The 26,694-nt window shown below is 39.0% G+C and overlaps 4 protein-coding genes across 5 annotated transcripts; 2 read left to right on the top strand and 2 right to left on the bottom strand.

Moving 5' to 3' along the window:
- Positions 1–3,516: 3,516 nt before the first annotated feature.
- mix23 (mitochondrial matrix import factor 23) lies at positions 3,517–7,645 on the bottom strand. Of its 2 annotated transcripts, none has more exons than XM_008297475.1 (5): positions 7,541–7,645; positions 5,083–5,208; positions 4,837–4,983; positions 3,924–3,983; positions 3,517–3,827 (listed from the first exon to the last, which is right to left on the bottom strand). In XM_008297475.1, the coding sequence occupies exons 1-5, from the start codon at positions 7,589–7,591 to the stop codon at positions 3,777–3,779; spliced, it is 435 nt and encodes a 144-aa protein (XP_008295697.1). In that variant the 5' UTR covers positions 7,592–7,645; the 3' UTR covers positions 3,517–3,776. The 2 variants fall into 2 exon arrangements, with proteins under 2 accessions (XP_008295697.1, XP_008295699.1); XM_008297477.1 differs by having other exon boundaries at positions 7,564–7,642.
- Positions 7,646–8,371: 726 nt separating this feature from the next.
- On the top strand, positions 8,372–12,811 carry fam162a (family with sequence similarity 162 member A). The gene is made up of 5 exons (XM_008297474.1): positions 8,372–8,523; positions 9,822–9,929; positions 10,452–10,563; positions 11,155–11,263; positions 12,005–12,811. The coding sequence occupies exons 1-5, from the start codon at positions 8,481–8,483 to the stop codon at positions 12,119–12,121; spliced, it is 489 nt and encodes a 162-aa protein (XP_008295696.1). The 5' UTR covers positions 8,372–8,480; the 3' UTR covers positions 12,122–12,811.
- Positions 12,812–12,999: 188 nt separating this feature from the next.
- kpna1 (karyopherin alpha 1 (importin alpha 5)) lies at positions 13,000–21,694 on the bottom strand. Its single transcript, XM_008297473.1, has 14 exons — positions 21,430–21,694; positions 20,553–20,686; positions 20,227–20,340; positions 20,032–20,131; positions 19,543–19,637; positions 19,229–19,360; positions 18,979–19,067; positions 18,754–18,853; positions 18,397–18,560; positions 17,889–17,967; positions 17,671–17,796; positions 17,436–17,563; positions 16,768–16,943; positions 13,000–15,350 (listed from the first exon to the last, which is right to left on the bottom strand). Exons 2-14 carry the CDS (start codon positions 20,676–20,678, stop codon positions 15,163–15,165), a joined length of 1,617 nt encoding a protein of 538 aa, XP_008295695.1. The 5' UTR covers positions 20,679–20,686; positions 21,430–21,694; the 3' UTR covers positions 13,000–15,162.
- A 1,787-nt stretch (positions 21,695–23,481) lies between these two features.
- Positions 23,482–23,949, top strand: LOC103368936 (nanos homolog 1-like). The gene has a single exon (XM_008297484.1). It carries the CDS (start codon positions 23,482–23,484, stop codon positions 23,947–23,949), a length of 468 nt encoding a protein of 155 aa, XP_008295706.1.
- Positions 23,950–26,694: the final 2,745 nt, after the last annotated feature.

The following is a 26,694-nucleotide window of genomic DNA, read 5'->3' as shown; positions in this document are numbered from 1 at the left end:
CTTGTTCGTCCAGCTCCTGCATTGTGGCTGTCTTATTGTGGAGCTCGGTGCTTAGGTATCTTGTTTCGTTGGTCAGCTGTTTTATTTGTTCGTCCAGCTGACATACCAACGTCTTGCCACGGCTAAGCTCGTTGTTTAAATATACAAATTCATCAGTCAACTGTTTGACATGTTTTTTCAGCCCCTGAGCCTCAATTCTCTCTTTGACAGCCTTGTCAAAGAGAGAACGTCCATAAACTTCCATTTTATGCAATTCGCTGGTTAGACAGTCTATTTGTGCAGCAAAACTGTTGTTATCTTCACTCAACAATTCTGCAACTTCAAAATGTTTTGTTGCCTCAACTTCCAGTTCATGCATTTTGCTGGTTAGACAGTCTGTTTGTTCAGTAAGCATCTTGTTTTCCTCTTCCTTCACTCTAAGCTGTTTGCGGACATGGCTAATGTCCTCAAGGTCACCCTGCACGGAAGTCATCGTGTATTCTTCACTCAGCTGCTAGTTGCATTGAAAATATGGGGTACTTAGGCCCTTTGCATTACGAATTCATGACATCACCAATGATGTCACAAATTTCGCCTTTGATGTCCTTGACCATCATTAGTGACGTCACATATTACATCATATTTAAATGAATATGATGAAAAAAATGTGACATCACTGGTGATGTCACATATTTCGCTCCAGAAAGGGCCTGAGAATCACTGGCTTTCTAGAATTGTTTCAGTTTCACAGTAATTCACTGATAGTTTTCAGTACATCCAGTGGAACTCAGCAAAAACAAAGCGTTCGTAGTTAATTCGGTGTACTTCATGTATGCAGGATGTCACTCACTGTATCATGTACTGTGGCGGGATGATTGTGAGACATTTTAATAACAGTGCTTCACCTTTTTATCAATTATTGCCAACGCCAATTTACATATAACATGATGTTCGTTACCACATGAGACATGATCAAAATAGAAGATGCTCTGCTGTATATTTAAAAGTCTCTTTAATTTAAAAAAAAAAACAAAACTATTTTATACCTCCATTCTTTGCATAGAGGAGTGAAACACAAGGCTAGCCTTAGCATTAGCATGCTACGCCGCTAATCGCGGTTAGCATTTTACGTTTCTGCACAAAACATGCCGTCTGAGCACATAAGAATAAAGACATCAAGTACTCACTTTACATCAGATTAGAACAGTCCAAAACGAACCAGTTAGACTCTGCATCCTCATGTTTTAGAGACTATTTCTACCAGACTGACTTACGAGCGTCTGCTTCCTTCACTGGATAGAGCTGAGTGCCCAGAGATTTCTCACACATTCCATATTAGGCTTCACCCATCTACCTCTGATTGGATATTACAGGTACATCATCCAACGAAATTACAGAAAATAAAAGCTTGACATGAACAAATTAAGCGGTGAACAGAAAAATAATACATTTCCAACAAATCTGCTTTAAATGAACTTATATTTCAAATATGACAAAAACTTTGTGTTGGCTGAAACATTTGAACTATTTATATGAATGAGATAGCCAATATATTTATGTAGATATGTAGATGTTTTTAGTCATGTTGCTTATTAATTAATCACATATTTAATCAATTGACTTTATGTGTATTTTAGCCAGTCTAGTCTAAAGTGCAAATTTTAGACTGGGTTACACAAGGAATGCCTCTCAGGAAATTCACAAGATCTGTGCTGAGGTGAGTTTCATTCGTTCTAACCTCCACACACAACGTTCTGCTCTGCAGTCTGGATTTACACCCCATTATGATTCATTCAAACATAGGTGAAGTCCCACATACAGGAACAGACAAATAAGATGTCTGAGGAATTCAGAGCAGTCACATACAGGGAACAGATCATGGCTGGAACCGACTATTTTATCACGGTAATCGACATTGCCCATCCATCCATTATCTATACACCGCTTTATCCTCTGTAGGGTGGATAGGCCCTGGACAAGTCAACGGTCTATTGTTACATTCATTATACAACACATTATTTGTCATCATTTAAAATAGCAAAAAAAGAATCAGATGTGTTTACTGTGAGGGCTGAATTAGTTGTGACTTTGTGGTGAACTCTTAAACAGATTGAAGACTGTCAGTGTTCAGCAACACAAGATCTACGTCAACATATTCATTTGTATGTTTCTCCTCTTTCTTCATGCAGGTCCATGCGGGAGGAAGCAGTTACCTTCATATGATAGTCTCTGGAAAGCTTCTGTGTCCTGGAGGAAAGTGTGAGTTGACTGGTGTTGAAGAAGGCCACACCAAAGATGATCCACTCGAACCTTTCTAATGCAGCCACTCAGCCTGTTTCAGCTGCTCTCTGTCTCCAGGCTGCTGCCTTAAAGCAAAATCTACCGTTTTGTTATGCTGAAAGAATAAAATGCAACAATATTGCTGTACAATAATGTTTCACTTCCAGTCTATTACCACATACAGAGTGTGGTATTCAAACTGTATAATCAACAGTGGATGGAGCTGAAAAAACTGTTGTGTAAAGCAATAATAAAGTCATACAATTGATTGTGTTTGTTTCTTTTCAGTATGGAATTACATTAAGTTACCAAAAAAACCCAACTCTCAATGTATTTCTTGCAACAACAACAACAAAATATTTACCTAAATTTCAAAATGCGAAATGTATAACAGGACTGCTTTTTAAACATTCTACAGGAATAAAAACAAATAATAAAGAAGAGAGCATAAAACAGACTTAAAAGGATTTCTATGAAACCGTTGCTTTTTATGTGTGATTTCTAATGTAGAGGCCATGTTGAAATGTAGAAACGGTTACAAATAATCCAACTGAGATAAAACAATAAATACATTAACATGACTCAGTCTGGAAGTTGTTTAACTTGTACACCAGTATTTTCGTTTTTTCAGATGGACTTCAAATCTAATTATATTTGTAAGTTGTTGCATGTAGGCTAGCCTTTCCCTAACTGAGGACAGAGAGTTTATTGTCTCTACTGTTGCAGGTTAATCCTTTTTGAAGCATGGATTAAGGGAAGGGATTAGCTGTAGTAAGTGGTATTTTCTTCTTAACTCTACAACCTCCTGGTTTGTTGATCCAGCGGCCATGGAAACAAATCTTAACAGATTTTTTTTCACTTAACTGTGTTCAGGGTTTAAGATTGAACTTTCTCTTGATGTGCAATCTGATTACACAAACCAGGAAACACTTTCTTGGTGTTGGACTTTTCTTGGAGGAGGAAAAATTATTTGATATAGCGCAAACAGAAGTCTTGCCATTAAAATTGGCCTCATGATGGTGCTAGATGCAAAGTTATGAATTATGAAAGCTCTTACAATTCATCCTGTTGGAAACATGAACATCAGTACAAAATGTCAGTGAGTTGTGCACCCACAAACCGACCATATTTGGCTTCATAAGGATTTGCTTTTAATTCTATAGAGGAAATGAACAGTGAGCATATTAAACTGCCACTTTGGTCTATTGCATGTAGAAGAAGAGCAGAGTAGCAGCCGACTGAAAACAGACAACATGCGTCATTCAAAAACATTTTATTGTCTTTTTAAAAAATTGTTTTTGTACAATATTTCTCTTCAAAGAAGCACAGGGATGACGATTTGACAGCGGTGGTAATGCAACACAGTAATCACAATGGAATAGAAGTGTGATGGAGAAGAGGTCAGAGAGGTCTGGATGGTGAACAGCCTGCAGGCAGGACTCAGCAGCAGCTCACAGTTTCAGCTCCAGTCCGGATTTCAACCTCGAGTGGAGTCTCTCCTTTACTCAGACGGAGCTTCACTTGACCTTCAGAGGCGTGTAGTGGATTCTGCACCGTTCATTGAAAACCTGAATAAGTGACACAAAAGATAAAGACAGCTCATTTATGAGTGATTATATAAAATGATGAGCACATTACTGATGGTATTAGCAATCATACTGTACCTTCAGACTTCTATCATTGACAACTTCTTCAACATTCAGCTCTGACTGCATTAGCTTTAACTGGAAACAAGAAGACAAAAGATGCATTAATCTGCTCATTATGTTCTCACGATGTAATTCCTGCCACATTTTCTGTCCCTCATAAACTTAAACGGAGACCGAAATATCTGGACTTTTTTATTTCTTACAAATTGTAAAACTACTGAAACACTGTATACTACATTACCCACAATGCAAATAGGTTTCCATTAGAGTCCCCTTACCACCTTAAAACTCATCTCTCAGTCTTCTGCAGTTCATACATACCCAAGAATAGTACTTGTGCACAACTTTGATGTATCTGTGCTTCAATGCTTTTATTTATTTAAATAACTTAGAGAGTAAGCGGGAGTCTTTTTTAAAAACTTTTGGAAATACTTATCTCTCTCATTCGAGTCAGCCTTTTGAAACAGATGTGTGAAGACTTCTTATTTCTACTCTGCAAATATTGTATTTTACTGAATGGATCTGAAACTTTATTTTCTATTTATTTTGCACATTCAAATTATTTCTATAAAATATAAACTGACGAACAAAATATGCAATATTTCTGCAGATTGAGTTATCTATCTAGCAAGATATGAAGCAATAAAAATTAGTTCCATCTGCAACACTGAAGTGATGCACACACAATTTGAACAACAATTATGATCCAAACACATGCTCAGACTTGCTCACAGTAGCTCTTCTCAAACATCTTAAACAAAGAGGTCCAACTTCTTCCCCTTAAAAAGGTGATCTTGAGTCCCTCGATTTAAACATATTGGACTGAAGAATTCTTTCACACATCTGTCTGTTCTGCTTCTTTACCAAGATCAGTGTGGAGCCAAATGAGACTGTCATTTAATTTGGGTGTTTCAGCAATAGGACTTACATTAGTCTGCTCCTTTCTGAGCTGTTTGATGAGTGCCAGGTTTTCGCTGTCTTTTGCCCTCTCTTCACGCAGGTGTCCCACCACCTCTGATGTTTGGGCTATACAGGCCTTGATAGCTTTGTCTCTGCTCAGATGAGCCTCCATCATCTGTGGGATGCAACCACATGTTATTGTCCAGGGAGTCACATTTTCAGTGTTTCAGGTTTTGAACAAGCACACTATCCCTGTCTTGAAAGTCGCACTCACAGATTCGTAGAGCTGTTTGCAGGTTTGTGTGGCATCCACTTTGCCTGAGAAGGAGACTGTGGGCACGGTGGTGTTCAGGGCATGGACGATGCGGTCATCTATGGTGCGCATCGCCTTTAGCACCTCCTGATAAACACACACAGGCACACAAAGACCATCAGAACCTTCACTTCACTGAAACTGTCAAAGCAACGTTTGGATGCCCTCAAAATGTCTTTTGCCTCTGGTTATGTTTATGACTGTCACAATGTGAATCTCTAGTAGCAGCAGACCAGTGAAGTCGGATGCCCTGCCCAAGTAGCCCAAAAAGCTCAAGTATCTTGGGATCTGGTTCACAAGAAATGGTAGGACGGAGCATGAGATCAACGGGTTGTTTAGTTCTGGTTCTACCAGTTGACACACTTTCCAACGGACATCTGAGCTACTTAAGCCTGCTACCAGTAGACACAAATGGATGAAAAGCACTTTGATAAATGGTTTGATTATTTAGGTAAACACCTGTCAGAAAGTTATCATTCTGGCCAGACATTAAACCTCAATGCTTTTCGGGTAATAGCGACACTAAGTATATAAAAACTATAAAAGAACTCTTCTCAAGTAGTATCAACCTTGTAATGAATGTCTGGTCAGAATTCTAAACATATGTAACAGATTATTTATTCAGAGAATTCTTGATGATTAAAACACATTTTTGACACTTTTATATGAGCAAAGATCTTAAAGGATTGTTTGTGTATAAAACTTTAAACATTTGAGAATTTTTTTGCCCACATTTTTTTTGGCATAAATTAAACATCTATACTGAATAAAAACAAAAATGCAGCATGTAGTATTGCAAGAAATTCATTCATTTTTTTCAAAATAGGAGATTAAGTATTTTTTGCTCCAGCACATGGAATCTCCACAAAAGAATGGACTTCATGAAACAACTAAGTATCCATTATATTGGATAGATATGATGGGCAGGGAGGGGTCATAGACCAGGATTGACAAGTCAGTAACAAGTTTGTCCACCATTTGCATCCTGTAGTGCATCACATCTGCAATGCAAAAAAGTAATGAGGTTGTCGATGCAGGCTTACGGAAAGTTGTTCCACTCTTCCTGAAGGGCTTGGCGAATATGGCAGACATTTTGGGGGACAGGATTATCAGACGTGTCCATCCAGAGCAGGGGTGTCCAATCCTGGTCCTTGAGGGCCACAGTCCTGCATGTTTTAGATGTTTCTCTCTTCCAACAAACCTGATTCAAATGATCAGCTCATCATCAAGCTCTGCAGAAGCCTGATAACGATCCTGGTCATTTGAATCAGGTGCATTGGAAGAGGGAAACACCAAAAACATGCAGGATTGTGGCTCTCGAGGACCAGGATTGGACACCCCTGATCCAGAGCATCGTGTGGCAGATTTTTGAGCAATGCTTTCTGAAGTGATTTCTTAACTGTTGGCCTTGGCTGACATTCAAGTATCCAGCATGTCAACAGCCAGTTCTTGTCTTATTCTTGTCATCTGTGGAATTATGTCATTTTAGTACAGCTGCATTTTAAGGTGGTCTTTAATAGTCACTGGTCAAAGGAGCATCTGTGCGCTGGTGACACCATCTGATCGTTGTCCTTTTAAGCCAAACCTGACTAGGCTGTGGATTAATTTAATGGTTGAGAATTTGTCACCAGTTAAACAGCTCAAAAACTATTGGTTCAAATCTTTTCTCACCAGAACAACAGAGTTTAGATTTTCCACTTTTTACTTGAAGTCTCAAAAGAAGACCATTTGCATGCTGCATTTATACAAATACAGGTCACTTCTCCACACTAAATAACTATTGTTTCATCCCTATAAATACATTTGAAAGTACAATGAGGCTTATACAGAGCTTAATTTTTTGCCTTTGAGCATTGCCTATGTGTGATCTATTATTATAAAAAGCTGAATGCATTTCCATTGGGGTGGGGCTTTTCCTTCTCGGATTGTCTAATCTTCTTACAAAAAAAACTGAAGGCCTGAGGAGATGGCAGTCTGCAGCATTTGACAGGAAAAAGAGCGGAAAGTAATGGATATTTTTGTGGGACTTAATACTTGTATTCTAATCTTTTTAACCACCTGGAGACCCCTCGATAGTCACAGTTTTAGACACCTGTCGTAATATTTCTGTTTTATCACCTAAAAAATTAAAGTATTTCTGCAGTTTAGTTAGTTAAGTCTCCACATTTTGCCCAAATATATTATTCTGGAGCCTTGTGACAGTCACTCTTCACCCACATGCTGCCAGTTTTCACTGAGTTGATCCAGTCCTGCTCCTTGAACCTTTACAGAGCAGCGCTATGACCAGGAGGGTCACCAATTAACTGGATTACACGGAAAATACACAACACGGCGGCCGAACTTTCGAAAGGTCACGGCTCGGATGACTGTCAATCCGTGACAACTTTGCACAGAGTTAGTAATGCTTCGTTAAAATTACCTGAAACATTGAAAAGTCCTCACAGTTTAAAGTTCCACCGGGCGCCGCCATAGTGGACTGCAGGGTCCTCCGCAGAATCAACGCGGGGTGGCTGTTCAAGGCGGTGCCTGAATGTAAATCACAGCGGAAAGGTCACCGTTGTTTATGCAACACATTTAAAGCGACAGCTGCCGAACCGAAGTGCTTTCCAGAAGAGAAATCAGACTGGCGGTACGAATCTACATTCCAAGGTTAATTATTAAGGTTATTTAAAAAAATAAAAAATACAAAGGAACCTGGCAAACTTAACTTAAACAATATTATGTCTATGTTTTTTTTTTTTTTTAAATACCTGACTAATTAAAAAAATATAATTAATACAGTGCGAAAATAACGCATCAAACCCCCAACTAATCTAAAATAAAATGACGTTTACTATTAATAAGCATATTTTCAGTCAGGTCCGGCTAAATACACGATTAAATGATAGTATATTTACCGCATTTGCTCCAAACATTAATAAAATAAATCAAAGACTTGCCCAAAGCCAATGCATGTGTTTAACAACGCACACAGTCCAGTTTATTTGATACAGACCATTATATAATGTGACTAAGTAACGTGTTGCCTTGGAGGCTGCTCTCTCCCTACTGATTTATGAATCCCTCTACTGAATTTCACCGTAACGCCAACTGCATTACATATTTTTTAGGAAACATAACCATGATCGAATCCCAAGGCATCGTCCCAGCCATAAAAATAAGACACATCAACTGGGGAACGGACTTTAATGCGACTTATTTCGTTTTTTTGATCAGGCAAACTGCGCGCCCCCCTGTTGTTATCTGGCGGGTCCTGGTGGTTTAGTTGACATTCAGCAACTGAAGGGGGGCTGGAACTGCGTCTACGCACTTTAATGGCTTTATAGAGACGTCGGACCTCAGTTACTTCATCAAACAACATGAATTTCATCAGGTCTCGCCTTTCCATCGGCAGCCTCCTCGGTTCGTATGAGCTAACTGGAATTTCTGTGTTGCTTTCGGCTAATAATAACTAGCTGGCACTGTGTTTTTCTCCCACCTGGCACTTGTAGTTAACGTCACTGTCAAAATCACAGCTATAAGCTAGTTGTAATCTTATTTTTTAAAAATATTATTATTGAATTAATTAGTTAAATGTTATTTATTTTACCACTTGTTCTTTGATAGTCATAATGCAATCCGATTGAACGTATGAGATGTGTGTTTTTCGGCACGTAGGTTCTGTTGACAGGTATGTCGATATTACACCTGTTGTGAAATTTGGTTTTCCGGTTTAATCATCACACAAAAACTCCAACACTTAGACCTCATAAAGCGGACACACCTCTTGAGTCCATATTACTGAATGTAATTATGCATCTTGCGAGTATTTATGAGTGAAAAATTATATATTGTTAGATTCTATATTGAATGTGTGTCATTTGAGCTGATTATCAGATTGATCGTTGAAGAAAATTAACCAGCAACTGTTTTAACAGTTTTGTGATAAAACAACCTTCCCCCCCCAAAAAAAACATATATGCCCCAGTTTTGATCTCCTTAGTTGTATTGCGTTGTATTTTTGTTTGTCTTATGAGACAGGAAATTGAGATTTGCTGGATTTGGGACTGGATAAAATAAGCAATTTTAAAAATGTCTTTGGGCTTTGTGGAACTGTGATGATTTATTAGAATTTCATAACATTTTGCAGGGGAAAAAAAACAACCTTAAGAAAATAATCATCACCATAATTGATCTTTAATTGAAATCTGAACCAAGTGTCCAAGGATTGTCTTCAAATCCGACACAGTAGAGTTGGAGTGATTAGTCCATTTATTGTTTTGTTGCTACTTTTATAATTGAATAATCCATTATTCTTCTGGTATTTTAGCCTTTATCAGATAGTTGCAGTACAGACAGACCTTAGGTGTAAGAAAGGAACGATATGCAGTTAGATTCATGGCATCGAACCAGAAACTGTGCTTGAAGGCCTTTGTGTCCATGTGTTATGTCCTCTGACCACTGAGCTTTTCTTTGCTGGTCCTGCTTCACTAATGTGCTTTTCTTGTTTTTATATAACATAAACTGAATGTCTTGGCGTTCTGGACAATTAGCCCGATAAAACAAACAGTCCAAATGAGTCACCTTGCAGACTAAGGAAGTAAAATAGATTTTTTTAAAATAAAGTATTTAACCAAGTACAGTCTGCAGATTCATAAACAATGATGATCGGTTGGAGCTCTGCAACACACTTACTTCTATTTTGTTTTCTGTCTAACCAGGTCCGAGGTGCAGACAGATCACTGAGACAAGGAGCCACAGAGGGATGTGCAATAAACTGCCAGAAGCGAAGTCAGAGCCTTCACCTTCAGCGCCAGCACCAGCACAGGGTGGAGTTTTGGATCACAGACAAACTGTCATGTCCTATTTTTGTTTTGCTTTTTGATTTTGTCCCACACGTGTTCAGCCTTACAAAGCAAGGCTTAGTTCAATCACAGAAATCCACAATCATTTCCTTGCTCTTTTCACTTCCAATTCAGAACACTTTTGAATGTCTGCTAAACTTCTGATTCACTGGTTACTATCTTCCAAATGTAAACTCACGGCTTTAACGGTATGAATTGACGAAACAAATGACTACAAAATTCTGAGTGTTATTTCTTAAGTAGTAGTTAATTTCTCAGAAGCACCCTTATAAGACCTGTCAAGTTGATTTTTTTTTTACATAACAGGTCTCAGTTATTTGTTAAGTGTGAGAATGTTATTCTTTAGTCCCAAAAGAGGGACACAGGAAACGGGGTCACAGTCTGCGGGCGATTTCGCGAATCAGTGTTTTCGTTGAGGATGTGAATTTTTGGACTTGCACTCTGTTTGTTTGTTCATTATTATGTGTGCTTTGTTCTTTCATACAGCTCAGCGTCCTCTGTTCAGACTCCCAGGCTGCAGACCCTCAAACATGGACAAGAAGATTTTGGTGTGGACGGGACGCTTTAAGACAGTAGACCAGATACCAGAGACTGTGTCGTAAGTAGCCTTTTCCTGTTTATACGAGACCTCCCAGCACACTGGTGTCCGATACGCCCTTTGTATGATTTAGTTAAGTTACATCACAAGAACAGAGCCAACTAACTGGATGAGCAGCGGCACAGTGTGTTGCTGGTCCTCTGAGACGGCTGCAGTTCAAACAAAGCATCTGTTTGTGGCTGGAAGTAATTACTAGGGTTCCTGACATCGGGGTGGAGATCTCATCTGATCTGCTGCTGCTGCGATAAAACATCTCCTTGTCATGCATAGAACCTGAAGCCCTCCCACCTCGTCTTATCTTCTCTATAACAAAACAAAATGTACAAAGGACTCAGGACACAGCATGAGAATATTTCGTATTTTAAATGCTGACATAAGATGTTGAGAAAAGCTTGAATAGCTTTTTGATGTTGTTGAAACTACAAAGGAAAATCACGATTAACAACGCTGAGCATCAAAAAAAACCGCACAAAATATCTAAAGAAAGCGGCAATGCTGAAGTCGTCAACATTGTTTCATGACAATGTCAGTCCCAAGTGTGTTGAAGAGAATACATTCTAATGAGTGTTTGTACATCTGCCTTTTCCACAGATTCGAGATGATTGATGCGGCCAGAAACAAAATTAGAGTGAAGGTTGCCTATATGATGATGGCCGCCACAATAGGGGCCTGTTTGTTGATGGTGATCCTGGGCAAAAGGGTGAGTGACAAAGGATGAATGCATTTTGTGTGCACGCATAGTTGTTTTTTTTTTTTTTTTTTTTTTCCAGGATCTGTCAACAAGGAGAGAAATGTTGTATGGATGGTTTACAACTATGGAAATAAGCACCTTTGTCCCTGCCTTCGTTTGTTGCTTCATCTTATTATTAAACACAGAGCTGCAACTTCCAATTAAGTGTTTGGTCAGTAACACACCTGAACATTTTGAAAAGAAACCCCAATTTCCAAAAAGTTGATGTTTTCAGATTCCTCATTAAGTCTGATCTACAGTTCAGAGCTATAACTGCATCAATCAGTCAATTAGTTAACTGTTCGATTTATGGCCAAGTATTTGGATAAACAATAAATCTGTTTCAGTTAGAATTCTGATTGTAGCTTCCTAAAATTCAAAATTCTTTCCACTTGTATGACTGTAAACTCAGTTCCTGATGATTTCATCTTGGCCTTTGGGAAACACTCATCACCATTTTCTACCATTTTCTGGACCAAACAACTAAATATTTTAGCAAAATAATCAACAGATTAATCTGTAATGGAAATATGAGTTGCTTCCCTTTAGAAAACCCAAACATATTGTTTATCACGATAGAAGAGTGTGAAGCCAGAAAAATGCTCTTTTATGCAGCTACAACCAGATAATCTCACTATATTGTGTTTAACTGTTTGCTCGTACTTCAGTGCACATTAAAATATTCTGACCTGTATTTGATTCTCGTTACAGGCTGCAGGCAGGAATGAGTCCCTGACAGCTCAAAACATGGCGAAGAAAGCCAAATGGAGGGAGGAACTCCAAAGAGAAAGCCAAAATGCTGTTGCCCTGTCTGAGAAGCCTCAGTGATGGAAGACGTCTTCACTGGGTCATGTTTTCCCCACATACTGGGCTCGCAGTGTCCCTTCCTGCTGTATGAACCACGACTTCCGAGCTCTTCACTCCCATCCTTTGAAGAAGTAGTACAATCGAAAGACATCACAGCAGTTAATAGTTAGTAGTTGGAGATTGGCCTTAGCACACAACCATAAACTATTTAATACTATAATGCACAGTTTTATCTGACTGAATGTATGAAATTATAAAACTGGCTCTTGGTACCAACCATTTTTGCGGCGCCAGTATTTGGTTGTCTCACAGGAGAATGGAAACCTATAGCAGGACTGAACTTGGTACTGTGACAAATGATTTAACAGACAATTTTTATTTCCCCACTGGGATCAGTCAAGCTCTCTTCTTATCAACGCATCTAGTGAACTTCAAACACTTACCTCTCATACATTTTTGCCAAAGGCAGCCTGTTTTTAAAAATTTGCATCAGTGGTAAAGTGTTCGCATTAAACTGCCTTTTGAAGACATGTCGAGTCTTCAGTTTTCCTCGAACATCAAGTTGTGGATCAGACACAAACTGTCTGTCCTGTCCTGATACTCATGTAATTAGGCTTGTTTGTTCAAGGCTGGTGTGGCATCTGTTAGTATATAGGACCACAAAAAGAAGAAAAAAAAAGTTCAATAAAGAAATTCTTCTTGAGATGTCTTGGCTGATTGCGTGACCTCATCTGGTTCTGGCTCATTTAAACTCCACAGCTAAAGGAAATGTCATTTCCTCAAACACTGAGCATTTGCTGGTATTTTCATGGATTCTGTCTTGTTAAAATCATGGTATCCCCTTGTGTCCTTATACATGAAGCACTGCTAACTAAACTTTGCCTTTTACAATGGGAACATGTTTGTTTTCTTACTTTTATTTGACAGTAAATTATTCATCTCTTTGGTATGGCTCAAAAGCCAAACCAAAACCAGCACCATGACCTTGGGACTGGCATTTTGTCACTATTATATAACATATAAAAACAACTGAGAAAATAATCAGAATAATATTGAAAATAATTGTTCCTTGCCGCCAGCACATAAAGTTCATTATTCTTTTATAGTTGTATACTTCTCATAAAGAAAATTTCCTGTGTACTAACTACAATGAAACCGATTCATATAACACTGTAGTTCATGAAACGACTTTTATGCAAATGGCATAACAGGGGACAGATGCACAAACCCAATACAACAAACAGTAATGAACATGTAGAGCTGGTCATCTCTTGCTGAGATATCGACAAAAGTAAGCAATGTAAAGAGGACTTGGTAAACAAACATTCAGTTTTGCTAACTAAAGTGATACCAGGATTTTCAAGTTTTAATCTGGATTTTCGTTGAAATTATGTGGAAGGATTTCTGTAGAAGAAGGATTATGGCACCATCAGCTACATGACAGATGCTAACCCCCAAATAAAAAAAAATTAATCATGTTTTCTTTTCTTTCTTTTCTTTTCTTTTTTTTTTTTTTTAAAAACAGACCAACTTTAGGCCTACTAGCTGATATACGTGATAATGATTTGGCATGATCAAATTGAAAACACACTACCTGAACATGTGTTGGAAAGTCTTGTTTTAGACTGCTCACAGCTAAACAGCTAATTTTCCAAATACAGTCCGATTGGTAAAAGTTGTAAGAATAAAGTTCTTCTAGCTTTGCTGAGGCAGAATGATCCTCTGATTGTGATAAGTGTGCCAACAGTTTCAGTCCACAATCTGCTTGAGTCCCTTTGTGGGAAGGGTAAACAGTGTAATCCTTGTCATACCAGAAGGGGACCGAGGATAGAGACCACCCCTCTTTACACCTCGCTTCCTGAGGAGGGAAGAGCCGTGTCATCAACCAATTAAATAGCTAATGTCAGAACTACGGTATCTGTCGATGAGCAGGCATCAGTCCTGAACTAAAGTGCTGCAAATGAAATGAAATGAAATTATGGTAAGATAATAAAAATTCCCGCTGGTCTACTGCTGGACAGAATCCAGCGTTAAATAGTCTGTTTTGTCTTGTCCAAGTCTGTCTAATTGTCTCAGTGCGAGGGAAGACTCCAATTCCCATGGTTCCATGGGGTTATTCACATCACACCAGAAGGCAGGAGGCAGTCTAAATTCTTCAGGATGGAGCCTGTGCAGGTGGAAAAGTCCCATTACTGGATAGAGGAATGCAAGATATGAGATCCAGGAGGGAATGCAAGCAGCCTGGTTTGTCACTGACAAGCTCCACCCTTCAGCAACACAGTCAAGTTTCTAATTTGTCCATCTGTGGTTGGAGACGGGATGTGAGGGAATCCAATCTCCATTTTTGAGTCGATTAAGTGCCTTTCGTAGAGGTCAGTTCAGTCCTTGGTTTGAGACTGGCCACATGGCCCCGCTGTGGGCAGTTCAGTCCAGTGACCACAGTCAAACATGTGGTCAACGTCTCATGGTCAGTCCAGTGTTTAGGTTAGATCATTCTTCTCTATGTGTGTGGGAGAGGGGTACAAATCACGTCCATGTTTGTCTGTCTTGCGAGTCCTTAATGCTTCAATCAGACAAGCAGTGCAGTCCGAACATTCCCACTGACTCACAGATAGCGATTGCCAATCCTACAGGAACATGGAGAGGTGCTTTTCATTTGGGATGCGTTGAGGAGGAAATCCAAAACAAAATACAAGGGTTGGTGTTACAGGGACAATCTGCTAGTAGGAGATGCTGGGGCCTGAGCGGGTAGAGGGGGGGGGTTCAGGTGCTGAGGAAATCGGCGCAAGACAGAATGATGAGTGAAAACCTTCACAAACTGGCTGACAAGACTGCAGAACTTGACCCAAGTTGGACGTACGCACACACATGTGCTCCTGTAAAGTTATCTTTTTTTTTTTTTTTTTTTTAAATAATCATGATGATTAAATCAACCTCTCTGACAATGAAAAGGGGAAGCCGAGGGCTGTTGTCACCCTGGATCATGGCAGTGGGCAGAGAGTGAGAGAAGTGAGCATAGGTGAGGATGAAGGTGGAGCACGAGGGAAAGGGAGGATTTAGCATTATAGCTGGAAGCCCTCCATCGGGGCCTCGCACTGCTGGAAGAGGAACTGCTGCTGCTGCAGGTCGACGGCCGGAGCCAGAGATGGATCCTCATCTTCAGTGTTGAAGTAGCGCTCGATCAGGTCGAAGGCTTTCTGGTAGATTTCCTGGTTCTCGTGGCCCTGCAGGAACTCCAGCTTGTCCAGACCTGAGAAGAAGAAAGTAGAGAAGTAATGAAATGGTTAGTCTATCTACAAAAAAGGTAACGTCCAACAGTTTAAATACTTGATTCATTATTTCACCTAACAAGTAAAACTGTCTAGAGCTACAACAATCACTGCACTAACAAATTAGTATATCAACTAAAAATGCATTGGCTATTTTCATATCGGTGTAACTACTACAGTAAGTAAAAATGACATTTATCTGATATAGGTTCTAACATGCGATGATTTGCAGCTTTTGTGTGTCATTTATAATAGCAAACAATGTCTGGGTTTTGTTCCTACAGCCGAATAAAACAAGCAATTTGAATAAATCATCTGGGCCCTTGGAAAGCTATTGTTTACTATCTGACACGTTGTAAATGACACAATTGAATGAATCAATGAATCAAGACAATAGGCAGATTGGTCCATAATGAAAACGATTTTTAGTGGCAGACAAATGTATTATAGTTTTGTTTATCTCACAAGTTATTATTTTTGTTTTGTTTCTAACTCTTGGTTTGGCCATCACTGACATCACTGCCTCCTAAAGCTTGTTGTGTTGACAAATTTGACCAAGCTGAAAAAAACTAAGCCCAAAGACATTTCCTGCATATTTTTATTTTAATTATTATACAAAATGGCTGTAATTTTCTTATCTTCTCATAAAATGTTTCATCACCCCTGCCTTAAATTTTGTTTTAGTTCATTATATTAGTATCAAAACGGTTAAAACATTTTATGTTTTCTGTCTCTTAAATGTAAAGATTTGATTGGCTTACACCCTGCTCAATTTAACATCTTCACATCACTGGGGAATCAGGAAAATGCTTCAAATTGAATGATTACTCTGTTAATTTAATTTAAAAGAACACATCAGCAAATAAAGTGATCTTTAAAAAAAATAGTTGCATTCTCAGATAAACATTCAGATTTAACAAGGCTACAATATAATTTATGAGGATTGTTACCATAAGTATATCAGTGTAACTATTAAAGTCAAAGTGTGTCTTTTGTTTGTTTATGTAACATATATAATATACTACAGTGAGTAAAAACTTCCTGAGCTAAATTAGTTAGTGCATCATTTGATAAGCAGCAGACATTATTACATAAATACCTGCTGCTTGTAGGTGTTTGGGCCTTTCTACACAACCTCACAGCATCACTGACAGCAAAAACACTAAGATGTGCCTGCTTGACTAAAATAAGAAAAGAACAGGTCTCCTCTAAAATGTGAAAAATATAGAATGGTATAGACAGTATTGGTGGTTACTCTACAATGTTGCTGGGAAGAAGCAAAAAGGAACGATTACAGTTTTATCTTCTGCACTGGTGTTTCTCTGCAGTGTTAACATGCAATACTGCTTTCTTCACCAAGTAGAGAAGTGTAATTGTTGTGACAGTGTGTGTGCTTACCGTAGGCTTCTTCAATGAGTGCACAGTAGGGGTTGATGCCTCCTCCCCTCTTGGCCTCCAGTTCTCCCAGTCGCAGGATGTTCTCCAGGCCGTTTAGAGCCACCTGAACTATTTTGGAGTCCATAAGTGTGAGCAGGTCACACAGAGGTTTTATACAGCCAAGTTCCACAAGGTGCCTGCAGGTGGCAGTGAATATACACAGATACAGAATAGAACTTTCATTACTCATGTAAAACAAATAATTGTTTTTGGATTAACAATGGATAGAAAGTATTAGTCAGCAGGCCACACATACTGCATCAAAAGATAAAGCTACACCTGAGGTCTGAGTACCAGCTAAAAAAATGTTTCCCTAATCCCACTGCCAACCTACTACCTAGAAGTAGCAGAATTCAGATTAACAGCTCATTGCTGATAGTCTAGGTCGCATGTCCTGAAATAATTTATGAAGAGATTCAACATTTAGGTTTTGAGTTTCTATTTGTTGAGATTTCTACAATCATTAATTTTAAAATACCTTTAGAGAAGCCAAATGCACTGTATTATTATTTTTGATCTGTGATATGAGTTAATTTTTTTCTTGAGACACCAAAATGTCATCTATTACCAAAGAATAAGTCACATTTCAGTAGATTACATACTATCTGTTGACAGCATGAGTGTCTTACCTGATCTGTTCTGCGGAGCCCCCCGAGGTGGCGTTGGTAATGGCCCACGCTGCCTCCTTCCTTGTGCGAAACTCTGCTACTTGCAGGATAGTGATAAGAGGAGGCAGCAGACCTGCATCTATCACCATCTACAAAGACAAGATTTATTAGACATACTAAAATATTCAAGTGCTCCGCTTTCCAGCCTCTGTAAAAATTATTTTTATTATGCAGAATGCCATGCATACAAACACACCTGGATTTGTGCTCGGTTCCCTGCAGTGATGTTGGAGATTGTCCAACAGGCTTCCTTTTTGATGGACTCCTTGGGGCTGCTCAGGAGGTGAAGTAGGGACTGCAGCGCTGAGCAGTTCAGAATCACCTGTAAAAATATAAATTACACACAAAGTCAGAAAAGCTCCGCTACCTTTTGCATAAGTATTGTAAATCTGTTTGTGTAGCTGCTGCTGTTACCTGTGTCTGTAGATCATCTCCAGTGACTATGTTTCCAACAGCCCGCAGTGCAGGAGATACCACTTTATAATCATTGTGCCTGGAGGAAAGTAGAATTGTAGAGTGTGATCACTTAGAGGTTGGATCTCAAGCTTAAATAATGTTCAACTCTCAGTTTCAGCGTGGTATCACATAACAATGACATGGTCTTAGTATGACGCTATAGAAACCTTCTAAGGTGGAGGGAATTCTCTCCTGAATTGTGTTACACTTTGTCACTGTTGGAGATGCACTGGTCAAACTTAAATACAGTCTGAAATTTTCATAACAAATCCACATCTGGACTGTCACACCCAACACAGTGGTGACTAATACGGTACACGCCAGATTCTGTTACTGTATCAGTGAATTACAGCACTTGGGTGTCACTGCTTATTTACAGCCATAAAACTAAACACACTTGTCCAACAATAAATATCTCAATAGAATAATCGCTCAGAATTGTAATTATATGTGTTTATGGTCTCACATCAGTAATTCGACCAGCCTGCGGCAGACTCCTGAGTCAATAACAGCCTGGATTTTGTCATTCGGGCCATCAGATAGGTAGGAGAGTGCCCAGCATGCGTCAGCCAGGATGTCTGTGTCATTGACAAACAGCAGCCAAGACAGCACACTGAGACATGGGGACACCTAGAAGGAACAATTTGACACAGAAAAGTGGTGGGAGAAAACATGAGTTGTGTTAAGATCTGTGGGTACAACGGTTTTCCAGTTCAAACATAAGCAACTTTATCCAGCTTGTGACCTTGAAAAGATATAATGTACTTTAGCAATGTGAGAGGTGTGCAGTTGCCATAGTGATATGTTTATCTTGGCAAATTACCTTAGTGAAGTCTGGAGGTGGGTTCTTTCCTCTGCACAGGTTTGAGAGCGCCCACACTGCATTCCTCATCATCGTTAGCCGATTTTGTTTGGCCAGTAACCTGCAAGAGAAATCGTACCATGTAGAATTTTACCAAGGATATGGGATCAAAGTTGCTCTTATGCTTTTGCAAGTACAACAAGAATATTTAGGAAGAATACAATGCAACACTGAGCTGCTACTTACTGCACCAGTGAAGGCAGAATGTTGCAGTCTATGACAAAGTCTCTGCATTCTGTGCTATCTCCTGCTATGTTTCCCAAGGCCCACACTGCCTGAGGGGAGAAGCAATTATACAAGTCAGACAATAAACAACATTAAAAATGTACAATTTTCAATGATAGGACTATGCTTTATTCAGCCTGATTAGGACACGCAGTAAGGAAAAGAAATAGCTGAGATAAGGCAGCAACAAAAGTCAAGAAATCCTCCTTACTTGTTCCTGTACGTCTTCAAAGTCCGAGCTGAGCATCTCTATGAATATGGGCACAGCTCCCGCCTGGATTACCACCCGAGTCTGGTGGGATGTACCTGAAGCAATGTTGGTCAACACCCATGCAGCCTCAAACTAAAACAATATTCAAAATACAGAAAAGTAATTGTACCACCCCCAACATATTGAAATATAAAGTTAGGACAGGAATAGCACATCATAAACAAAAACAAAGTCAACTGTGCAATCTTTCATGCCATCTTAACTTGCTCAGCTTTGTCACACCTTGGCTGCAACATTTTAATAAGGACATGTACCTGCAATGTGCAGTTTTCTCTTCTCTTCAGGAATTCAACAAAACGCTCCACCACCCCTGGAGTGGCAATGACTTCATCAATAGGTGGGTTGGGTTCTGTGTGGGACATTCAGGAGGGGCAGGTGACATGGCAGGAATTAATATAGCCTTACTTTTCCAGGAACATATTACACTACTTCCTCAAATTAAAATGTAGCACAAGTCACATGAATGCTGTTGCAGCGGTAAAACATTAGCCACAGTAGCAGATTTTGAACACTGCAAATGTTTTGTTGTAGAAAACTGATGTGTAATTTAATTAGGGGATTTAATAAATGTGTGCATAAAACAATGTGTTGTTTCTTGTGCTGAGGGCATCGAATGATCATCCAACCCTTGTAAACCATAGTGCAGTCCAATGAATAAAGTGTAGAGGCAGGTGCAGTTCTCGTGAAGAGAGGAGAAACACATACATACACAAAGTAATGATGTACAGATAGAGCACGCTTACCTTTAGAAAGAAGTTTCCTAAAGCGCTGAGTACCTATTAGCTGCTGCTCAGGAGAGCTGGAGAAGATCATTTGAGTCATGTCTTCAGAGATGACCCCACCCTGCACAGCAAAGTGATGAAGAATTGATAAAATACACATGAAATGCTGTCACATCTGACTTTAAATAGCAGGCTGTCTGATGAACGCCTTCTAACCGCGAGAGGGTCCATGTTGTTAGCCTGGGACTCCAGATAGCCACTGTCGGCCATTCCATCATCCTCCAGGATGCCATCATCTTCCACAGTGGCAACATTCCTCCTCTTAAAAAGCTGTAAAATATATAGATAAATATTTAGACAAATATTGTGGTTTAATTGAGTTTATTTCCCACTAATGATTACATTGCTAACAACACAGCAGGACTACCCCATGACATTTCAGAATCAGTAGGACTGTTGATGTTTGACGATGGCCTGTAAAGCGGGGCCACAAGTCCTTCATTTTTACATCACACACATGACTTTCGCTGCACTTTACTCACTTGTTCGTCCTTCTTCTGTTTGCGGAGCTGCAGGCCTTCCTCTTCCCTCCTTCTTCTCATTTCATCTGTGTTGAGAGACTTGTTCTTGTAGCTCTTGAGTCGTGCATTGTCCTTACCCTGACTCATTGTGCAGCCTGAGAACAAGCAGAAGTCTATTATCAGAGCAAGTTTTGAAATTACTAGGAGCACACTTTTTTTTTTTAAAATTCCAAATTTACAACACAGTACCATAATGACAGATAGCAAAGCCCTCTTTTGCACCCCCAACAGCATAACATTACATGCAGGGCACCCTTCACTTGCCTTCCTCATGTGTCGATTCTAAGACTTAGCAGGACAATCACTAACTAAGGTAACGACCCATACAGAAAACCTTTATATGTTGGTTATATAATTGACGGCGTTGCTAACGGGGCATTTTCCTCTTATCAAAGACAGTTCAACAAATGGGGGCATTTAAGGATACAAGCTAGCGGGTTAGCTTTCTGTGACTTGACACTGCGTTATTAGTGAGGAACCAAACATATTATTGTCTACTGATCAGGGGCAATGTCGCCCGTTATCGATTCACAAATCAGCAAAGCACACGGCAAAGCAAAAATATTGAAGAACGGCTCCGCGGAGAGGCTACACTTGGTCAGCTGGCTAATGTCAAAGCCGTTGTTAGCCCCCTTCTACTACCGAGAGCTAGCTGGCAAACAGTGGCTAGCTGCATTAGCTACCGTTAGCTTAGCTCTGAAACCCAACGTTAACGTCAGCTCGTGAGGCAGTTCAACGTTTCCGAAACGTTTCTGACTTTAAGAAATCAATTCGAATCACTTTATAGAGCGCTGACAAAGAAACAGCGCGAAAATGTATGCATTTATTGTTATCTGACCTGTCAGATTGGGCTCCGTAATCCCCTTAGTCGCTAGGCCACCGTTTGAACAGCCGTCGCCGGTATGAAACTGCGCATGCGTGATAATAAACGCACCCCCCCCACCCCCATCCGCACTTCTTTACACTCCGCCCAACCCACGCGACACTTTTACTTTGTAAATAAGTAGAAATCAGCCTCTTCACTCCTATTAACTATACTTTGTGATGCACACTTAATCGATTCAGTATATATTGAACAAACAAAATTGTTTTCGCTTCACGGTGCTTCTTGCAGACTTTATTCAATGCAAAGCAGAGCTACGTAGCCTGCAGCACGGGTTTTTAGAGCCTGCGCATCAGATGAAAACATCCCGTCCGACATCAAGGAGAGCGACACGCGTTTCCAGGTCCATGCCGGTGGTGTAAGTGCAGGTGTGCGTTTAAATGTGGTACTCTCTGAAAGTGGACCAGACGTTGCGGCGCCAGCGGTCATCAGGAGGGCGCCTGGCTCGTGTGTGGCTGTGCAGCTACACACATCCAGCAAATAACAACACACATCCTCATTGTCAAAGGCGATCACTTCCGCCGACACAAACAATAACGTTGTCAGACAGCTCCAACATGCATTTTGATAATAATTGTGATGCCATTTAATAGGCTTCAACTCCAAACCTGAGTCAGTATATAATGACATTAACAGCTGTATGCACTGAATATTACATACCTGTTAATGTCTGATTCAGTCACTCTGCTGCATTGCACATCAAAGTGTCAATAACCCTAAATTTATCATCAATAACTATTCACTTCTAGCATCAGAATCTGCACAATTTGTGCAAATCTTTTAGTTCACTTTAAACATGCTCTTATACACACATCTACACTAGAAGATCCTCAGGTATTTTTTTTAAATTAATTGTTGTAATTACCTTTTTATTACCTTTGTTCCAAAAGCACATTAAGTTTTCATTTGTATGAAAAGTACTATAAGAATAAAGTCTGATTGATTGACTGATATAGTCTTCCACAAATACTCATTTTCCCTTTTTTAACCCGTTGTCGTTCTTTACATGCATGTGTGTTTTTTGTGTAATTACTCTGTCATAATAACACATCAAACCCAATACTAGACTTTTTCTTGGAAATAACAAATAAACAAATCTACAAAACAGCTTAAAAACATTAGGGCAACAGGGAAAACTTTACTTTATATACCTGTTGTGCATTTCATTATTTAGGTTATAATAGACCAAAAAAAAAATCTGTATTATTTTACATTCAATTTATCTTTGTTTTTTGTCACAGGAGCAAATTCTGTGATCTTAAAATCAAAGAATCAATGGATTCGGTTAGACATTCAGAACAATGATAACAAGTGTCTCTCTGTGTGTGTGTGTGTGTGCATGTATGTGTGTGTGCGTTTGTGTATGCATTAGGGCATCAGGTCACTTTTTTAACATCTGAGTAGTGGTGACAATCAGAATCAAATGCATGACCTCTGTCTGACCCTTAGCAGCTAAAGAAAGGCTGGTGCACATCTGCAAAATTCAGAAGCAAAATACAAGCCCTGTTTGCAATACATGTCACCCCTCTGCCCATTTTGTGTGTGTGTGTGTGTGTGTGTTATTGTGTTTTATGCCATAACTCAAGAGTTGCTTCAGTAGTTTTCAGATAATATTGCATACATGTTGATCCATCCATCACTAGTGTCTAAGGAATATCTGTTTATCTTCATATTCAAAATGCAGTGCAATGCAACGTTGTGCATGTGTTGACTGATGTGAGTTCTAAATGCTGTCATAATTTTTAAATATCTGCACATCTGGAGCAGGAGGGTTTTCCATAAGGTCAGAGGTCTAAAATTTGTCCAGCTGGGTCCTCCAAATGTCACACTGTGGGCTGAAAGGCCACACTACAAACTTCTTTTTTTATCCAAACACCTGCCAGTGATCTGTATATTGCCCATTGGATCCAAACATTGTTGCACTTTACAGCCATTTTCCTGACATGTATAAATATAAGAAGCTCCAACACAAAGTCAAAAACAAAAACAAGAAAAACGCACAGAAGGATGGATGCGCAGAGCTCGCTCCTGACTGACCGGGACTGTTTTGACATGTGGCACGACTACATGAACCTGTCCAGGCTGCTGGAGGGGCTGAGAGGGAGAGAGGCGGACCCCAGCGGGGAAACCGAGGCGCCGAAGAAGAAGGAGGCTGCGGCATCGTGGATCCAGAACTCGCCTCGGGCCAAGAGGGGCAGGAACTCCACGGAGACCAGCTCCATCAGCAGCCTGTCGGACACCAGCCTGACCTCCGCAGCGGACTGCCGCTTCTGCAAGCAGAACGGGGAGTCTGCAAGGGTGTACCGGTCACACAGGCTCAGATCGGACGATGGGAGGGTCACCTGTCCTATCCTCCGGAAGTACACCTGCCCCATCTGCAAAGCCACCGGGGACCAGGCTCACACACGCCGGTACTGTCCGCAGGTGCAGCGGCAGGAGGCTGCGAGGATGCTGCCAGTGTCCAAGTTCTGGTAACTCATGATGGACAGGAAGCTTTTAAAAGAAAAAAAAACTGTACATAATTACCAATGAGAAATGTTTTGGACATGTTCTTGTTTACAGAGACTGTTACAGTTCCAGAGCTGTTTCTATTTACTCGATTTGAGCATCATTCTGCTGCAGGTTTTTATGAACATCCTGTTTAAAACAACATCAACAAAAAAAGTTTAACAATGTTCCACATGTGTTTTTTTTAAAGTGGCTTTTCGTGTAGCCTAAAGGAATAAACATAAATATGGAAAGAGTTAATGGTGTTTTTTTGTTGAGGTTAAAGATTAAATGAGGGGAAACTGTGTCATTTTCAGGGTTAGGATTTGTTGGAAGCAAAAAAAAAGATCATTGACATTTTTCTCTTGCCAAACACTGAGATACACCGCAGAGACTAATATTGCTATTTTGTGCAGTCATCTTAATATATTTTTTCTCTAACATGTAGTGGAGTGAAACAGACACAGTTCCAAATGAATGTTTCAGCAATTTTTAAATTTTCAAACAATTAACTGTTATGTTACTGATTTGTTAAATTACAGATAATAATAAAATCATACACAAAAATGCATTAGTCCACATCTTAACCCTAAAAAAACAGACAAGATCTGTAAATAATGTCCACATTAAAAATCTATACATAATAGCAGTTTGTTCTTTTGTAATGTTTGACCGTAAAATCACACTATTTTTACAGTGTTGGAATCTGCAAGAAAAAAAGTAACTGTTCTACATATTTTTCCATGTTTGTTAAACTACACATAATATTTAGTAAAATCACAGGGAAAAAATATCTAAATTTACACATCAACAGTAAAAGAATAAATAAACAGCCCATTTTCAAAATGCAGTGTGTTTTTTTAAAATTAGTAATTTGTTAATTTGCAGCATGTGACTATAGAATTACACTGTTTTCACCTTTTTATCTACTTTACATATATTTGCCATTAGTTTTAACTTTTCCACAGGTTTTTAAAAATTTATTTTTCTTACACCCTTGCTACCAGATTTTAACTTTTTTTTTTTTTTTTTTTTTTTTTTTTTTTTTTTTTTTAACAGATGAGCATATATTACAAGCTATAAATGATACGTAAGGGAGGTAATACGCAGCGGGCATATTGACATTTTGTGACTCACAGTGTTCATAAAAGTGTAATCTCTAGTCCTGCTTTGATCAGGTTATAAACTGCTGCTACCGAAGTGAATATATAAATACTGAACCTTTTACAGAGAGAATGATTATACAGGTTTTATATCACAACTGCTGTTTTAGTAGGTATTATGTACCTTAATGTTGCAATTACCCAAGGAGGAGGCGATTTTTTTTGTCATATTGTGGTCATCATAGGTTTCCTATTTGAAATCCTGAACTGCAGCTGCTACCCATTCTTTGGCATTATTAATATTATTATTTTTTAAAAGAGTTCTTCATTTGAGCACAAAAGTCTGTGCTCTGTCAACCTTATGAAATATAAGCAATGATAATATTTTAAATATTATTTGCCACTGAATATTTTATTTGGGTTTAAATAACATCTCAGTTGTATCTCAATAATCCTGCACATGTTCACTTCTGCAGATTACAGTAGCTGGATTAGCACTGTGCAGGAAAAGTGCAGAGAGAGGTGAAGAAAGCAAAGATCACATATAGCATAACATAAAACCAAAGTAAAAGAGAACAAAAGTACTAAACAAGCCAAAATAAAATTACAAAATGAGCGTGAGATGCAGTGGAAGAAATGTTCAGATCCTTTCTTTCAGTAAGAACAAAAGTGGTCCATTACATTGAAAGGTTCAACATATGAGGCTGGTTAATCGGCAAAAGCTTCTCATCTTCTGCTTTCTCCATATCTAAAAGCCCCCTGTCATGTTTTTCATATCAACTTGTTGAAAAATATATGTAAAATGAATGTTGAATTAAGAGGGAACACAGCCATCGTAGTGTTTTATGTAGAGCTGATTGGAAACAGCCTAAAATATTCCAACCACACTGAAAGATTTGTTTTTCACATAAAACACTAAAATGGCTTAAAAATAGGAAGAACTATTTTCATTCTGTAGATGTTCAGCAAATGTATTGTGTAAAATAGACCAACTACAGATGAGTCCAGTGGATTATGCAGTGAAATACTGACTAGAGATGAAGCTGAAATAAATGGGACAAAGAAAAGATAGAATTAAAGACAGTAACAGAAACTGATGGAGGTGTCTCATATCCAGCTGAAAACACATGAAACAGTTTAATTTCTTGTTTAAAGTGAATAAACCAACTTAAAAAAAGATACAAAACAAATACAAATAGACAGAAAGTGTCAAAAGACACTAAAATGACTAAAGAAATGCAACATTACCACAAACACAACAAAAAAAGACTTTAAATGATCACAAAGTCTCATTGTGGCTATAATAAAGCAACACAAAATGACTAAAATACGACTTAAAACAGTGTATCCGTCGTTGTTTTGCTTCTCCTTCATGGTGAATCTTGCTCTGGTGTAGAAAGGGTGTGAGTCCCTCCACATATTTGTGCCCAGTGGGGCCATTGTCTTATAAAACATCTATGACCTCATGGTTTTCATTCACTCTGAGCTTATAGAACTTGAATCCAATCAATTATTATATCATCCAGTAACAAGCACGTGATTGTCTTTTTACTCACTCACAGAAGTCGACTAACAACAAAACATTTTCTTCTGCTGGCAACAAGTCAACATTTCATAACCTTGAGGTTGT

This window comes from Stegastes partitus, unplaced genomic scaffold (genome assembly GCF_000690725.1).
Source record: "Stegastes partitus isolate 25-593 unplaced genomic scaffold, Stegastes_partitus-1.0.2 Scaffold1223, whole genome shotgun sequence".
Lineage (NCBI taxonomy): Eukaryota > Metazoa > Chordata > Actinopteri > Pomacentridae > Stegastes > Stegastes partitus.
Note: the sequence above shows the minus strand (reverse complement) of the source record. Positions and strands in the feature narration are given on the sequence as shown.

What these genes read in the sequence shown, in the direction of transcription:
- mix23 (XM_008297475.1), bottom strand. Translation starts at nt 7,591, where the DNA reads ATGGCGGCGCCCGGTGGAACTTTAAACTGTGAGGACTTTTCAATGTTT. An exon ending in GCAAACAGCTCTACGAATCT is followed by an intron (nt 4,984 to 5,082) that starts GTGAGTGCGACT and finishes TGCATCCCACAG; the next exon opens with ATGATGGAGGCTCATCTGAG. An exon ending in TCAGAAAGGAGCAGACTAAT is followed by an intron (nt 3,984 to 4,836) that starts GTAAGTCCTATT and finishes TCTTGTTTCCAG; the next exon opens with TTAAAGCTAATGCAGTCAGA.
- fam162a (XM_008297474.1), top strand. Translation starts at nt 8,481, where the DNA reads ATGAATTTCATCAGGTCTCGCCTTTCCATCGGCAGCCTCCTCG. An exon ending in AGCGCCAGCACCAGCACAGG is followed by an intron (nt 9,930 to 10,451) that starts GTGGAGTTTTGG and finishes TCTTTCATACAG; the next exon opens with CTCAGCGTCCTCTGTTCAGA. An exon ending in CAGATACCAGAGACTGTGTC is followed by an intron (nt 10,564 to 11,154) that starts GTAAGTAGCCTT and finishes CCTTTTCCACAG; the next exon opens with ATTCGAGATGATTGATGCGG.
- kpna1 (XM_008297473.1), bottom strand. Translation starts at nt 20,678, where the DNA reads ATGAGTCAGGGTAAGGACAATGCACGACTCAAGAGCTACAAGAACAAG. An exon ending in ATTCTGCCTTCACTGGTGCA is followed by an intron (nt 18,854 to 18,978) that starts GTAAGTAGCAGC and finishes TTTCTCTTGCAG; the next exon opens with GTTACTGGCCAAACAAAATC. An exon ending in AGGCTGGTCGAATTACTGAT is followed by an intron (nt 17,968 to 18,396) that starts GTGAGACCATAA and finishes ACTTTCCTCCAG; the next exon opens with GCACAATGATTATAAAGTGG.
- LOC103368936 (XM_008297484.1), top strand. Translation starts at nt 23,482, where the DNA reads ATGGATGCGCAGAGCTCGCTCCTGACTGACCGGGACTGTTTTGACATG.